The 17,755-nt window shown below is 35.0% G+C and overlaps 1 protein-coding gene across 22 annotated transcripts in view; it reads left to right on the top strand.

The window, feature by feature from the left end:
• RAPGEF2 (Rap guanine nucleotide exchange factor 2) overlaps window positions 1–17,755 on the top strand; it is a 244,967-nt gene that overhangs the window by 145,121 nt on the left and 82,091 nt on the right. The window contains exon 1 of one of the 22 annotated variants that reach the window (XM_070261439.1): window positions 15,957–16,196. The exons of 17 other annotated variants lie outside the window; for them this stretch is intronic. In XM_070261439.1, the coding sequence (XP_070117540.1) occupies window positions 16,143–16,196 (54 nt within the window). In that variant the 5' untranslated portion in view covers window positions 15,957–16,142. Of the gene's footprint in view, window positions 1–15,956; window positions 16,197–16,275; window positions 17,082–17,755 lie in introns of those variants that run through there. 4 more of the 22 variants (XM_023636374.2, XM_023636373.2, XM_023636376.2 and 1 more) reach the window with 4 other exon arrangements.

The raw sequence follows: 17,755 nt of genomic DNA, 5'->3' as shown, positions 1-17,755 counted from the left end.
CTCAGTATTTTCATTTACATACTTTTATTCTTTTAACAGACATGTACTGAGTGCCCACCTTGTTTCAGGTCTGTGCCAGACTCTAGGGCTATAAAGGTCTACAGGACAGACAGAATCTTGCCCTCACGACCTTATATCTTGCCCTTATAGTCTCACAGGGAATATAGATAAATAAATGGGCAACTAAAATGTAGGGAATTCCAGGTACTATGGAGGCACATAGACAGGGCACCCTGAGTAATAAGGCATGGCTTCTTGAATGGTCTTAATGCCTTGGCTCAAAAGAAAATATTCTTTAATCCAGGAAAGCCCAATAGAAATGTGAAAACTGAATCAGGTAATAAAGAATGGAAAAGAGAGTTGTGGCAAGAGTGTTAGAGAGGAGTGATATATATAAAAAAAACCCCACAAATTTTGCTAGACATTATTTATTATTGCGTGCCTGATGTTTTATATTTGCATCAAAGAGTCTTTTAAAGAGAAGTGTCAAAAGTATCCTTTGCTTTTCACACTCATTATCAGGAGGTTAACTGGTTCCTCTTCACCCAGATCATGTTGCATTTAAACATCTTGCAGACAGATCCCTGTGGAAGGGTCTTTGAACAATAGGTGGATGTAACAATACTGTGCCATATGTGCTGCAATTTCTGGCAAAACGCGGCATGTTAAAACTGCTGCGGTGGTCTCAATCTCCTTGCCTTAGGGGGACTATTTCTCTTTGTTGCAGTTATAATCAGGTATTTATGTTGATTTAATTTATATAGATTGACAAATTACACTGTTGAGTATGTATAGAAATTGAAATGTAAATCAGGAAATAGTTTAAAACATGAAATGATTTCTCTCGTGCTATTAACAGTACGCATTGCAAATTCATGCAAGGCAGTTGAGAGTAGTATGCAGTGTGCTGTTTACACAAGTTTCAGCTTCTGTTAGAGGATGTCTATTTTTATATATTACATCATCTCTGCTGCAGAACTCCCGTGTCCACTGGGATTTACTGTTCTTTCATTCCCTCTTGAAAGAAAGCTTGTATTGATGTCATAATTGGACCCATCTTTTGGTTGCACTTGGAAATTGAAAGTAATAAGGGTGTTGTGTAGCAAGTCATGCAATATTTCAAGTAATTTATTTGTCAGAAAGATCACTGCCACTTTGTCCTGCCCCTAATTGTGAACACTGGTGGCTTTCTGTGCCTGTTCATGTTTTAAATATACTTGGCTAAAATTTAGCTTTTAGTCTCCACAGCAAAGATCCTTTTCATCTTTGACTGTTTCATTTCTTATCATGTGATCTTTTTTTATTTCTTATTTTCTGTCATGAGGTTTTGCAGTGCCACATGCTGATTTGAAAAATGTCTCTTTTCTTTGGAAGAATCTACTTTGATATTTAGACCTATTTCCTACCAGTGCTGAATTGATCTTTTTACAATTAAGTTATCAGTCGTAAGTTGTCTGTTTTCACTATTTGAAATATCGGGTGACTAGAAATGTTTTCTTTTGATTTTGAATCCAGTGTTAAAACATTATTAACCTGAACTGCCTTTTTATTAGCTAGAAGATATTATTGACCTCTGGAAGAAACTCTAGCATAGGTGTTAGGTTTAAATCACTCGTGAAAAGAAATATGTTAATTATTTATATTAAAATAATTTTTAAATGCCTACTATATTTTGTACATATTTATGTAAATTTTCTCTCTTATTTTGTCAAAAAATTAGTCTTTATATCTCAGCAGTAAACCTTTCTTTTCCTTTTAAAAATGAATTAGGAGCAAACTTATACTTTTTAAAAAATAACAGCTTTATTGAGTTATAATTCAGATACCATGCAATTCACCCATTCAAATTGCATCATTCAATGGTTTTTCTTTTTTCTTTTCTTTTTTTGGTGAAAAAACACATACGTAAAATTTACCATCTTAGCTATTTTTAAAGTGTACGGTTCAGTACTGCTAAGAATATCAGTAGTAAACGTTTGACTAACTTGAATATATCTAATTCACAGATGGACCTAGCATCCTTTGTGATTGTTTAAATTACAAATGGGCAAAAAAAATAACTTTAAAATGTTTTGGAAAACAATAATTATAGAATATATTGGGGGAAAAAAAGCCTTACCGAGTAATTGTTTGTATTAGAGCAATTTCTAATGAACTTAGTATGGGATCAAGTAGCCTTATCTTTTTTTCTTGAGGCTTCCTTTCTCTAAGTGGAACGTAGGCGCTAGTTGGATGGAATTTGGAATTTGGAATTGCTACCCTAGAGGAGAAATGTGACAGCAGAGACAGCCAATTCTGAAATACTAATTGCTGATTGGGCTAAATGGTGGAGTGATTCAGAAGGGAAGGATTTGAGGATGATAAAAGAAAATATTCAGGTTGTCTTGATTTTTACTCAGATGTCTGTGAGGTTACAATGATAATTGCTCGCCTGTGGTTTTGGTACAATCCAGAAGGCATTTGGGAGTGTTAGAAAATAAAGTTAAAATCTCAATATAACATTTCTCTTTCACTGATTATTAGAACACTTCTACTTTCTGTCCATTTCTTTATACAACTTTTTAAAACTGAACCTTAAAAGAGCTATTTGAATCATCAGGAATTTTGGAATATCAGGCGAGTTTTTAGAAAAAAGATCATTTACCATTTGTTAATTGGTGGAATAAGCATATCCCCAACCAATCGGGGTGTAGAGAATCCTTTGGCATTGTTGATATTCTTGATGATATTGATGCGCTTGACAATGAGTGTCATTGATGAGCACATGATAGCTCTCATCTTTTCTCTCTTTTTTTTTTGGTGAGGAAGATTGGCCCTGAGCTAATGTCTGTTGCCAATCTCCCTCTATTTTGCTTGAGGAAGATTGTCACTGAGCTAACATCTGTGACAATCTTCCTCTACTTTGTATGTGGGATACCTCCTCAGCATGGCTTGATGAGTAGTGTGTAGGTCCACACCCAGGATCTGAACTCTCAAACCCTCGGCTGCCAATGCAGAGCGTGTGAACTTAACCACTATGCCACAGAGCCGGTCTCACCAGATGTTTCATTTCTCCTTGTTACAAATGTTTGCCTAAATTTTGGTACTAACTCTAGTTAGCCTGGAGGACTATGAGTAGCTAACTATCCTGCTTGTGGATTAAGTTGTTAGAGGGTTCAGCTGAAATGGTATTTTATGGAAACACAGAGTTTTGATTAAAGGAATCTAAAGAGAGTTGATAACTGTGCATTCTTTAAAAGAGCTAAGAGGCTGATTATTTTCTAGTTCATTTCCTAGAGCAGCACTTGTCAAATTTTTTTTAATCTCAGGACTCCTCTACACTCTTAAAACTTTTTGAGGGCTCCAACAACCTTTTGTTTATGTGAGTTATCTATATCATTATTTGCCATATTAGAAATTGAAACAGAAATTTAAAAATATTTATTCATTCATTAATTTAAAAATAGTAAACCCGTTATACATTAGTTAAGGGTTTTTTATTAGTGAAAAATAACTATATTTTACAAAACAAGAAAAATTATAAGAAGAGTAGTGTTGTTTTATACTTTTGCCAATATGTTTAATATTTGGCCTAATAGAAAACAGTTGGATTTTCATATCTACTCCTGGATTCAATCTGTTGTGATGCTCTTCTGGTTGAAGTGTATAAAATATAGGTAGAAAATCTGGCTTCACAGGTAGTTGGAAAAGGGAGGAGTATTTTAACAGCTTTTTCAAATAATCTTATTGATATACTACACCAAAATTTGACACGTGGTAGTTTCTTAAAGGTTTAGTTGCAATGAGGAATGTGAAACTATGTCAGTCAACTTGTCTTACTCTCTTTTGTTAAAACCCATTGGTCTTACTTACACAGCGAATGGATCCTTTTACTCATGCATGGTTTGTAATATCATGCGTGATTTTGTAATATGCATTGGTCACTGAGTTAAGCAGTCCTCCAAATTTTGGCACCTTATACAATATCAAAAAAAATGACATTTGTTAATATCACTGCCAGTCTCATTCGAAAAGGCCTCAATTATTGGGAAGCTGTAAAACTAATGATGTTGGATATAAATTTTTCAAAAGTCCGATTTTTACTTAAAAGCTAAAGTTTTGTCATTGGCAAACAAAGTCCTATCAGCTGTTTTCCTTGAAGTGACAAGCTCAGTTTGTTGATTTTCAAGAAAATGTCTGCCAGATGCCCAAGTCTGAATAACCTTAGTTTGTCCATTATGTGTTTTTTTTCAAATAAAAATAGTGTTCCTTGGAAAAACCAAGTGTAGGGGCCCTTTTGAGCACCAGGCCCTGTGTGACACACCTGTGAAGCTGGCCCGGACTTTGTTTGCTGTATGACTTTTCTCCTTACTTCCTTTTCCTTCTTGCTGCTTAATTCCCTGATGGGTACTAGGAGAAAATGGAAAGATCCCATGCTAAACTTGGGGTGGAACCAGAAGTATTTTTAAATGCTTTACATTAAATAATTGTGTTTTAAATATATTAATTGTATTGGATGGTTATCAACAATACATTTTGTTGTTACTGCAGTGATCTTTAAAGATAGATATTTTTACCTAATTTATTTAGCATTTCTCATTTAAAGTTTTTTTTTTCTTTAGGAATTTTATTTTAGCAGTCTCTTTTCTCCCAAAAAAGTTCTCTGACGCCCCTTCTGTATTAAGATAATTATGAGCTGTTATGTGGAATTATAAAATAATTTAAAATCTTTTATGCAAAAATTTGTGTGGTATGAAAGTATGGTATAATCATAAATGTAAAGTGTCTGTTAGATAACCTTTAAAATGGGTTTTTCGTCTGACACCAATACAATAAGACTAGTTTAAGGTGCTTCCCCCCAAAAACCCTCAAAAAAAGATTACCGTGGATAGTTTTAACAGCATAGTGTGGGTGATTAATAGTTAATGTTCAGGATAATCTGATCTAATTTATTACAAATTGTTTTTGTTTCATAGTACAAAATAAATACAAATAACCTAGCTATGTATTTAAAACTCTATCTTCGTTATCCTCTACTTTGAGTATCCATTTTCTTTTTTTTTTTTAACTGGCTCCATTTTTTGTTTTGTGTCTAAATAAAGATGCTGCCTTCAATCTTTTCTATCCACTTGTTCTGCTTATGTTAAGACTACTACTCTTGATCATGCTCTGAGGTTCAATGTGATTCAGTAATCAGCTACTAACGCAAAATATCTGAAAGATAGAGCTGCCTTTGGAAAGGGACTGGAACTACCCCCTCCTCAAATTTGAAATGGTGGGTTTCCCTTGGTGGAAGCTAAAATGTCCACGTGAATATTCTGTGAGGTTAATGGTCACTATACAGTCATGCATCATTTCTCACTTAGAGAAATTTCTCCTTTAAATAATTATCTCTTTTTCGTCCCTACTGTATCTTTACCTTTATTGTAAATACCATGCTTCCTAGTAATGTGAGTATAATATTAATATCTTATTAGTTTTGGTTTTTGTTTTTAATCTTAAAAACCCACTGGATTGTGTGATATATATTCTTAAATCTTGGTCTGATAAATTTTTATTTTGCTTTATGTCCTTGAAAATACGTTTATTTCCTATAAAATACCAGCCATCAAGAAAAATAGATTTTGTTATACATTTGCTCTAAGATGATCTTTTAGTAAGCATTTCCTATGATGAACAGTACATTTCACTTATGTCTCCCAATGTGTAAACTGACCAAGATGTTTTCTGAAGTTCATCCCTGATTTCTTGTTTCTTCTCGTAGCCCAGTTAGTCTTGGGGTCAAATGTAGAATGGATGAGTGAATACCTTATTCTGTTTAGTATTTCATTATAGATTTATGGTTATGGTTAGTACTGTGAACTGTTACTTTATGGTACAACAAGGAGATAGAATCTTCCATGAATATGATCCATCTGGCCAGTTGTGAGCAATTCTAACTGTATGATATATTCAATTAAATATTCTTATATTATCCTCTTAAAATATCAGCATGGTAGTAATTGAAAATTTCAAAATACAACTAAAATATGAATAGGTAAAATACTCTGCCTTTTAAGAGCTTTTAAGGAGAGGGAGAAATTACATGTGTGGTTTGGGCTTTGTTCATTTATTTATGAGAAGGAAGATTGAATGTTGTCATCTTAAGTTCATGTGGTCATATCAGTAGGCTGACTTCTTTTTCAAGAGAACATTTAAAATATTTCTGTGGCATCTAAAATATTTTCTATGTTGAGACAATCTTCTATATTTAATTATTTTCCAGGCAAATTTACTTGGAAGCATTTCCTGTCTGGAATATATTTAATTACAACAGAGAGGCAGTCACAATTTTATTCCTGGTAGTGAAGTCCATTGATTAATACTCCCATTTATAAATATTGTCATTTTCTTTTAGAATGAAGATTATTGAACCATTATGAGAACTTAGACATTTTGATGTTTATTTGAAGACATTAGATTTTAAAAATGAAAATATGTTTGTTAAAAGTTAAATTCCTGAAGAGTCAATAGAGTCTTTGAAAGCAGATATCATCTTGTATGCCATTGTATACCTTTTGTGCTGCATGTAATCAGTGCTCAGCAGTATCTTGGTTATATGCTGATGTCTTTGTATCAAACTCCCAGAATTAGTATTAGTTAATATTTCTAGGAGTGGCGTTGTAGATCCACCTGCATTAACAATTCCACACAGGGTTATCTGCACAAGGATAATAATCCCAGCTATCTATACAACATTGATCAATGGGTTGCCCAAACCTTGAGTGCAACTGACTTTTTAGACTATCTTGGAAGGAATAAAATTGACCCTTATTGAATGCTTATGATATATACTAGTTGGCTAGGTGTTTTCTCATATATTTTGTCAATTAAACCTCTTGCAGTTCTAAATGCTGGGCAATGGTGTCTCCACTCTTAGGAGACAAACATGCTAAAGTCAAAGAGGTTAAGTAACATGTTCAATGTTCATGGTCACTGAGATAGAGTCAAACATAGACATGGGTCTTTTCCATTCCCAATACGTAAACTTATTTATTTTTAAAAAAGAATTTAACGTATATTGCTTTTATGTTACTTATACTTTAAATTTGATCCCAAAGAGATATATATCAAATAACTCAACCACTTTAGATGCCTACTATTTAAGTACCTTTAAAAGAAATAGGCTGGAGTATAGAATATCCAATGTGAAGAACAATTACTGAGTTATATTTGCAGTGATGATAGCCTTTGGTTGATTCATCAGTCTTTTTTTGTTGTAATTAAGTGCTTTCCCTTTTCAAACCATGTATCTCTCATCAGTAAAGCACGGCATGTTTTCTTCCTCTTTAACCTTTCTAGTTTCATTCCGATATAGACATGGATTTTCACTGATAAGTAGTAGTACCACATCGTAACAAAGGATGACCATGTAATTAATTAGTGTATTTTAAAAGTTAGGTCTGCTAATATGATAAGTAACAAAAGCCAAATCCTGCTGAAAGATCTTTTGTAAGTATTACTTTTTAATGAATCAAAACAACTTAAAGTTGTCTAAAAGTAGTCCTAGTTTTTAGAAGTGAAAAAACACTGTCTTAAAATTGCTTACTTCTGCACCAGAAAATATTGGACATATTTTGGTAATATTTAAGAATATTAAAGACACACAGTAGGTAATTTCAAGGGGTTTTAAAACTTTCTTTAAAACCAATTATCTAGGTATGTACAATTTTTAATAGTTCAAATTATTTCTAACATTAAGAAAACCACCTTTCACTTACCTATTTTTAAGTTTGGGAACTTTTAATTAGCAAAGTAATGATGTTAAAAGGAAAACCTATAAACTATTGTCTAATTATCAGTATAAGTATATCTTAAAACAAATTATTTTTTTCTATATAATCACTGGCATTCAGCCTCTGCTTTAGGATTTTTAATTACACTTAGAGCTGATATTTGCAAGATAGTCCTTACATAATATGTGTCAAAATTGTACCCTACTGCCTGATAACAAAGTAAAGTTTTAGTAAATCATAGCAGCTACTGTGTATTGTAGGAAGAGTGTAATTATTAAGAAACTTTTCCTTATGTTTAGCTAAAATCTGTCTCTCTATAATTTTAATTCATGGTTCTAAGTATCCTCTAAAGCAACATAAATGAATATTCATATTCCACTTTCATATAACTGTGTTTCAGATATTTAAAGAGATCCTACTCCACTAAGCCTCTTCTCTGGGTTAAACATTCCTAACTTCTTGTAGTTTTCCTAGACACCTTATCACCTAGGTTTCTGCTCTTGAACACTACAGTTACTCATTATCTCTCCTAAGTCATGATGTCTAGAACTGGTTGCTATAACTTAGATGATAAGGTCCTACAATACCCTACAAATACAGATTACAGCAGAACTTCCTGTCTTCCTTGCTTGGGACATTACATGTCTGATAATGTGACCTGAGATTGTATTAGGATTTTAAGGCATTGTACATTGGCTCATATGGAGCCTTTGACCAGCTCAATTTTACAGATAACTCTTCCCATCTCCCACCCTCGTATGCATTGTTCCTCCAGCCTAATCTCCCCTATCCTCTATTTGTACAAGTGACGTTTTGATGGTACACATGTAGGTCTTTATATTTATTCCTGTTATATTTAAATTTGCTGGTTTTAGCCTACTCTTTTCACCTGGCGAGTTATTTAAAACACTTAATTTTGTCAGTAAACAAATTGGACATCTTTTGTGGCTACAGACTATCCTATGTCCGTTTTCTCATCTTAAAGCCAGTGTAACAGTACTTCACAGGTTAGTTTTGAAAAAGTTTAAGTGGAATCATTTATGCATTCATCCTTTGTCTGAGCAATTACTGTGTGTTAGGTATTAGAGATAAAGCATAATTTATCATTGACAATATCAAATAAATAAAATGTATGGTCTCTGCCTTCAACTAATTTGTATTCCAGTTTATGATCAATATTTCTCTTTTTGTTACATAAAAATAGAGGGATAATTAACAATTCATTGTGCTCATGCAAACATATTAATCATAAGAGAAAATGTTACATGCCAAATTAGTAATAAAGATAATTGCTATTTACATTGGAGTGTAGCTTTGTGAAATACTATAGTAGAGAGCCCACTTTCAGGCCCTTTCCCCTAGAAAAAGCAGTGAAATGCTTTTCTTGTGACCTGTGTATAAGGACTCTACCTTTGAAACCTTGAGCATTTCAAGAGGAAGTCTGGTCATTTCTTAAAATAGGTCCTAGGAAATGAAGTAAGTTTTGTTAAATCAGCTAATAAAGTTTGTTCACTTTTCAAATAAGTGCATTTTTAAAAGCACCACTCTTTATGTTGGAATTTCTCACTGACTTACAGGCTTCTTTATTTTGCTTGTTTTACATGCCATCTTTTTTTTTTGGTGAGGAAGATTGGTCCTGAGCTAACATCTGTTGCCGATCTTCCTCTTTTTGCTTCAGGAATATTGTCCCTGAGCTAACAGGTGTGCCAATCCTCCTCTATTTTTGCATGTGGGATGCCACCACAGCATGGCCCGATGAGCAGTGTGTAGGTCTGTGCCTGAGATCTGAACCCATGAACCCCAGGCTGCGAAGCAGATTGTGTGAATCCAACCACTGCACCACCGGGCTGGCCCCTCATGCCATCTTTTAATCTTTCTTTTCTAACATGTTCCATGTAAATATTGAGCATCTTTATTATGGATAGGTTACTACATTAATTTTCCAATTATGATTCAGATGCAACGTAAACAGTTTGTTGTCAGAAACTTTTTATTAAAGAAATAGCCTAAAGATTTCTTTGGAACATGTCTTTGGAGTATATCTGGGTGATCTTTTTGGACTTTCAGTTAGATCTTTCTGATACTAAGTCCTAATTTAAGTAACAGGTTCCCAGTATTTCTAAAGCCTGTATTTAAATTTAACTCAGATATTTATTCTACAATTATTATGTCAGACATTATATTGGTATCTTTCATTTTATTTCATAATTAAATTATTTTTAATAATGAACCTGGAGTATCATTTTATTTGGTCAAAATAAAAACATAAAATTCTAGCCCGTATTTCCTCTATGATTGCTTTGGGAGAGTCTGTGTGAAGGACCTGTCTGAGGTATACCCAAAGATGGAAGAGATTATGGGAGATGTAGGACTGAGTTATGGTATAAAGAATTTGTCAGATAATCAACTTTTCTTTTGGAAAGAAATCGTAGTACTAATGGGGGAATGCGTATTGGGTTTAGGAAAAGAGAAGAAAAACTTCTGACCATACCTAGTACAATAGCTTTATTTTTCATTGACCTGGTACTTAATTGGTTTGTATATTTATATAGAAAATAGCGTTTTTAAATATCATTTCTTTGGTGAACAATAAAACATTAGGAATCAAATTTATAACATTTCTCGTTTCCAGATATCAAAGAATAAGTTCTTCCTGCTGCTCCCACAAATTTTCATCACCCTCTATAGCTTTTCTCTGGGGCAGGGGGAAGAGGGAAGAAATCAATAATATATAGTGGATAGTGAAGTAAATGATACTAGAAACCTGGAGTTCTATTTTGTATTCTTCTAAACTACTAACTCTATAATCTAATACGCTTTATTTTTCTATGAAAGATGAATACATTGTTTTATTGCTTCCCTTGGGTTTTGACCAAGCTTAATTATGTTCATAAAGCACATGGAGATCTGTGGATAAACACCATAGATATTAAAAATAAACACATATTAATCCTAAATGTGATTAATAATTACTGAGAAGAGCAGATCATTTTTCTCAATTTCGTAGTAATTAGAAAGCAAATACTTTAAGTGGAAAAAATATAAATGAATACCGTGGTATTAAATTTAGCATGGAAGGGCTTTACATTAAGTAGTTTTCTGAACTATGTATGTAATCGCTATCTTTTGGATCATTGTTACTGATAATTTAGAAGTTAGTAGATGTTCTTGACACAGGGCAGAAAATTGTTACATGCTCCTTTTTCTAGCTGGAGCTATTTAATGCCACTTGCTAAATCCAGATGGTTAAGGAATGGGATAAATATAATCTAAGTTACGGTACTTCAAGGTTAGTGTGATTTACTCTTATTTGTGTCAAATCTATAGTATGGGATTCTCTTAAATCTTCAGTTTGTATTTTATTTCTTAAGCAGTGTTTGGCATATTATAAACTGGCACAATTGTGTTTCAATGTACAAGATAGAATGAATAGTAAAATTTCAGTATTAACGATCATGAGTTTAGAGATATGTAGGTTGTAAGAAAGAAGCCAGGTTGTGAGAAAAATCACACCAAGTCTCAGCATAGAAAAGCATCAGTGCCTGAGGATGTGTGATTTTCTGACTTCATCTATCAGGTTCCCTGATTAAGTTAGTTTCCTTCTTGAGAGAAATGACACGTTTTTCCAGAGAGAAGCAAGCAATGGGAAATCTTCACATATAAGGTCAGACACCATCAGCACAGGGGTAATTTGACTTAAAGTTGGAGAAGATTTTTGTCACATGGATGTGTGGGATATGGGCTAGATGGATGAAAGTTGTAGGCTTTGATTATTTAGTTCTTGAATTGCCATTTACTTTTAAAAAATCTGTTGTGGTAAACTATATATAACTTGTAAATTGACCATTTTAACCATTTTTAAGTGTATATCTGGGTGAAGCACATTTACATTGTTAGGCAACCATTACCATCATCTATCTCCAGAATTTTTCGTATCTTCCCAAACTGAAACTCCATACCCATTAAACAATAACTCCTCATTACCCTTTTCCCTCAGCCCTTGACAACCACCATTCTCCTTTCTGTCTATGAATTTGACTATTCTAGGTGCTTCATGTAAGTGGAATCATACAGTGTTTTTCTTTTTGTGACTGGATTATTTCACTTAGAGTAGTGCCTTCAAGGTATATCCTTGTTCTAGCTTGAAACAGAATTGTGTTCCTTTTTGAAACTGAATAATATCCCTTTGTATGTATATACCACATTTTGTTTATACATTCATTCACAGATGGACACTTGGGTTGCTTCTACTTGTTGATGCCATTTACTTAATTTTTTTTAAGACTTTAATTTTTTAGAGCAGTTTTAGGTTTACAACAAAATCGAGAGAAAGGTATAGAGGTTTCTCATATACCCCCTGCCCCCACGTATGCATAGCCGTCCCCATTATCAACATCACTCACCAGAATGGTACATTTTTTTTTTTTTTACCAAGGAGGAACCTATATTGACATATCATATTCATCCAAAGTCCATAGGATTCTTGGTGTTGTACATTCTATGGGTTTGGACAAATGTATAATGACATATATCTATCATTATAATATCATACAGAGTATTTTCTATGCCCTAAAAATTCTCTGTGCTCTGCCTGTTCATCTCCCTACAACCGCTGGCAACCACTGATCTTTTTATTGTCTCCACAGTTTTGCCTTATCCAGAATGTCATATAGTTGGAATCATACAGTATGTAGTCTTTTCTGATTGACTTTACTTAGTATTATATGGTTAAGGTTCCTCCATGTCATTTATGGCTTGATAGCTCATTTCTTTTTAACACCAAATAATATTCCATTGTCTTGATGTACCACAGTTTGTTTATCCATTCACCTGCTGAAAGACATCTTTGTTGCTTCCAAGTTTTGGCAATTATGAATAAAGCTACTATAAACACGTGTGTGCAGCTTTTTGTGTGGACATAAGTTTTTAACTCCTTTGGGTAAATACCAGGTAGCCCAATTGCTGGATTTTATGATGAGTATGTTTAGTTTTGTAAGAAACCACCACACTATCTACCAAAGTGGCCACACCATTTTGCATCTTCACCAGCAATGAATGAGAGTTCCTGTTGCTCTACCATCCTCACCAGCATTTGGTGTTGTCAGAGTTTTGGACTTTGACCATTCTAATAACTATGTAGTGGTATGTCATTGTTGTTTTAATTAGCATTTCCCTGATGACATATGTTGTGGAATGTCTTTTCATATGCTTAGTTACCATCTGTATATCTTCTTTGGTGAGGTACGTCTGTTAAGGTCTTTGGTCTGTTTTTCTTTTTTTTTTTTAGTGAGGAAGTTTGGCCCTGACCTAGCATCTGTGCCAATCTTCCTCTATTTTGTATGTGGGTTGCCTCAACAGCATGGCTTGATGAGCAGCATGTAGGTCCACGCCTGGTATCCAAACTGGTGAACCCTGGTGGAGTGTGTGAACTTAACCACTACGCTTCTGGGCTGGCCCCTTCGTCTGTTTTTTGATCAAGTTCATCTTATTGTTGAGTTTTAAGAGTCCTTTGTATATCTTGGATGAGTCCTTTATCAGATGTGTCTTTTGCAAATATTTTCTCCCAGTCTGTGGATTGTCTTCTAAGTCTCTTAATATTGTCTTTCATAGAGCATAAGCTTTTTATTTTAATGAATTCCACCTTATCAATTATTTGTTTCGTGCATTGTGTCTTTAGTGCTGTATCTAAAAAGGCATCACCAGGGGCCGGCCTAGTGGTGCAACACAGTTAAGTTTGCATGTTCTGCTTCAGCAGCTCGGGGTTCGCTGGTTCAGATCCTGGGTGTTGACCTACGCACCACTTGTCAAGCCATGCTGTGGTAGGCATCCCACATATAAAGTAGAGGAAGATGGTCACAGATGTTAGCTCAGGGCCAGTCTTCCTCAGAAAAAAAAAAAAAAGAGCATTGGTGGCAGATGTTATCTCAGGGCTAGTCTCCCTCAAAAAAAAAAAAAGGCATCACCATAACCAAGATCATCTAGGTTTTCTCCTGTTATCTTTAGATGTTTTATCCTTAGCTCCTGAAGTTTCACATTTTACATTTAGGTCTGTGATCCATTTTGAGTTAATTTTTGTGAAGAGTGTAAGGTCTGTGTCTAGATTCATTTTTTTTTGCATGTAATTGTCCAGTTGTTTCAGCATTATGAAGAGACTATCTTTGCTCTATGATATTGCCTTTGCTCCTTTGTCAAAGATCAGCGCCATTTACTGTTAAATCATTCATTTGTCTATTATTGAAAGTATTTGGGATTCTGATAGGAACCAGTTTACAGGATCAAATATAGTCTTGCTAATGTCCATTCCCAGTTACTAGAGATTTCATTCATTCAAAAAATGTGAGTGCCTACAATGTGTACCATGCTAGGTGCTGCAAGTACAGTGGCACACAGACAAACATGGTGCCGGCTGTCATGGAGATTAGAGTGTAGTGGGGGGAGCAGACACTAACTGCTTAAATAATTTCATGAGTAAATGTAAAGTCATAACTGTAATAAGCACTACAGGGAAGTGATACACAGTATCATGATAACTTTGAGGGCATTTCTCCAATATTTTCAGGGAGGGGGTGGGGCTCAATCAGCAAAGGGAGGGTGAGGGAGAGTTCCAGGCAGAGTAAATAACGTGTGAAAAAGGCCTCTTGCCCTATTCAAGGAACCAAGAGCAGCCCAGGTGACCTGGAGGGCTTGGGCATGAAAGGTCTTGAAAACATATAAATCATGCAGACTATAATAAGAGTTTTAGTGTGTATGCCAGAGCAATGGGAAGCCATTGATGTGTTTTAATTTGAAAAAGGGGCTCAGTGGATTAGGTGAAAATGACCAGATTTTAGTTTTTAAAAGATCTCAGGAGGCAGTATGGTAAATGGATTGGCTGGATGGGGTTAGAATTGAATCCAGACAGGTCAATACGGAGACTTTTACAATTTTCAAGGCAAAAAATAGTAATTGGAGTGGAAAGATAGCAGAAGAGATAAGAGAAATCTGAATTTAAGAAAAGGTGGAGAATTTAATCAATGGAGAATTGTGATGGATTGGACATGGAGAGAGGTGTATAAGTTATATAACAGGACCACGATGGTCCTTCATTTTAGAAGTGCAAGGGATTAAGAAATGGTGGAAGCCAAAGTAGGAAATTCTGGAGAGATTTGGTTGTGAAGTGACTGTGGCCATAGGAGAATGTAGGATCTAGGGAAGGTTTCTGGTTTTTGTTTTGTTTTTGAGATGGGAGAGACCTGAACATACTTAAAAGCCAGTGTGGAGAACCTCTAGTTGTTGGGGAGAGGTTGAATAAATTGGGAGAAAAGGGATAATGGATAATATAAGAAGTCTATGGAAGAGGTATGTTGAGGATGGGTAGGAAGAAGGATCAAAATAGTGATGTGGTGGGAGTGGTTGCCTTTGGATATGAGAGGAAAAAAGGAAAGAGAATAGTATGGGTGCAGCATCAGGTAGGTAGACAAGACACACAATTAGCAAGCACTGACAATTTTAAAGTCAATTATTAAAGTTGCTAGGTTTTCTGTATCTATTTTCTATTATATTTAACATTTATAGATAGATTTCACTGTGAGAAACTGACCAGTGCTTCAGAGTTAAAATGTTCTTATTCCTTGTCAACTATAATGACATCTTTCAAATAACCTACTAACCTAGGTGAAATTAAGGGTTGATGGTAGAATAACATATCCTCATTAAATTTCAACTCACTACTCCTAAAAGAAGTTTGATTTGGTTTCTAAAAAAACCTGAGTGGATGTATTTTGACATTATTTGCAAGGTGCTGTGTGTGTGTATGGATGTGTGTGAAAATCACATCTTCTTTATATAAAGCTTGTTAAATGTACATTTTGTAAATTTTTGATAGGTACTTGTTCCCTATAGCACAGTGATATTTGAGGGTGGGGAAGAGGTCACATCCATTCTTTTATCTTCACCGTGGTGAAAAATCGTATTTTAGTTCAAAGCTGTTCAAGTAAGTCCTTGCTCCGTTTTCCCACCCTGTCTTCAGTGATATTATTTGGAGTCAGCAATCAATGGATTCCATCCCTCTGAGACTTGCTTAACCTACAGCCGCTGATATAATACAGGCAAGAGCTTGTTACTTTATCTGAATTGTCCATCGCTACCTTAATGAGTGAAATGGTTAAGTAGAGGAGGGGGCGAGCCTTAAGGAATGTGTGTACCATTTGAGCTGAATATTTCAGTGTATAGAAGGAGAGGGAGGGTGAGAGAGAAATCCACTTACATCACTAGAACTGCATTGAGTGTGAGCCTTGCAGGTTAAGAGACAGACTACAGTGTCTTGCTTTCTGCGGGAAGCAGCAATGCCGTTTGTTTCCTAAGAGGAATTTTTTATTTAGAAAAGGAAGCTTTCTCTCTACCCAGGAAATGGCTTTCCTTGTGCGTTGCTATGCCAACTGCCTGCAGCCATGGTCCTCCAAAGTAAGCACAATAATGTAATTATATTGGTGTATTGCATTCAGACTCATGATTCTCGAGATTGTGTGTGTGCATGTGCTGTGTTTCTGTTAGTGACTCTCTTGCTAGCAGTCATGCTTGTGTTGAGTGTGAGGGACAGACATCATTAAATTAAATGTCCATCAGTGTCATGCTGCTAAGATTAATTGTGCAAACTTGGTGAGTGGAGTGGGACAGAGATCACTGGTCACCACTCTGTCAGCATCATTAGCAGCTAGGGAGGAGGTCCCGATTCACACGCTCTGCCCTGATTTTTTCTTTCTTTTTCTTTTTTCTTGGTTGGAGGGGTCCGTATATGTGATTGCAAATGAAACAAGAGTATTAACAATGCTTGGCTGAATGCTAGAGACTGGTTCTTATACCACCCTGACTAATATAATTCTGTATTAAGCCTTTTTGAGGGGAGTCTGTGTGCAGTCAGCCATTTTAGCTTTTTTTTTTCCTCCTTTTCTTTTGCCTCTTGTTCTTCAATCTCAGAAATGATCTTGTTCTCTTGGAAGACTGAGAGCTGTAAAAGGTTTCCTCGGTCTTGTCATAGCCTAAGATGGTTAGAGTTTCAATGTTATAAAAATGGAGACGAACACCGTTGTTCGGATTCCTTTTCTGGTCTACAAGTGTGAGGGGTTTTTTAAGCTTACCAGTAGTGACACTTTAAGCTGCAGCTTGGTTTCCTCCTCCCTCTTTTTTTTTTCTTTTTCTTTTTTAATTTAATGCTGTAGAGGGTGACTTGCCATCCATGAGAGATTGGTACATGATGTGTAAATTCAGTTCAGCATATGTTTCTTCATTATGAAACCACTAGCAATCCCAGCTAACCATGGAGTTATGGGCCAGCAGGAGAAGCATTCAGTAAGTATTGCAAATGCTGCTTGTGCTTCAACAGCACGTCATAGAGAACTGCTTTAAAATGGGAATTATTGCTGTTTCTCTTCAGGAAAAACAGGTTTTTTAGAGGGTATAATGGTCTGCTTGGAGGAGGGAGGGTAAGTTAAAACTGGCTTGTTCTTCTAATTTTGTTGTGATTTAAAAAAAATTTTAAACAAGACCAACAATTCATTTAAAGCAAAATCACGAACATTGAGAAATATTGGACAGCTGATTTTTATCATCAGAAATTAAAGCTTGACAATTCAGCTTTAACTTAATACTCAAATAGTTTTTAAAAAATGTTTTTATAGTTGAATTTAATGAAAGCTCATGAAAAAGGTTACTGGGAACGGGCATCTGTAGTAAGGAATTCACACATAGGTTCGAGGGAGGGAGGGAGAGCTTTGGTTATCGATTTGGTAATAAAACAATCAGTGGGGCTCATCTGACTTCTTAACCTATATTAATAGGTGATGAAAACACAGGATATATTTTTTAATGCCACAAGTCTTACTTCTTTATAATTGATCCCATGAGTCAGCTATGCATTTGTCATGCTGAAATCCCACAGGCAGCTACTGCAGTTTGTGAGAAATACTTTTCTATGGTTAACACCAAATCTGAGCCTCCTGTTACAGGAATTCGAGTTCTCACAG

Source organism: Equus caballus, chromosome 2 (assembly GCF_041296265.1).
Source record: "Equus caballus isolate H_3958 breed thoroughbred chromosome 2, TB-T2T, whole genome shotgun sequence".
Classification (NCBI taxonomy): domain Eukaryota; kingdom Metazoa; phylum Chordata; class Mammalia; order Perissodactyla; family Equidae; genus Equus; species Equus caballus.
Note: the sequence above shows the minus strand (reverse complement) of the source record. Positions and strands in the feature narration are given on the sequence as shown.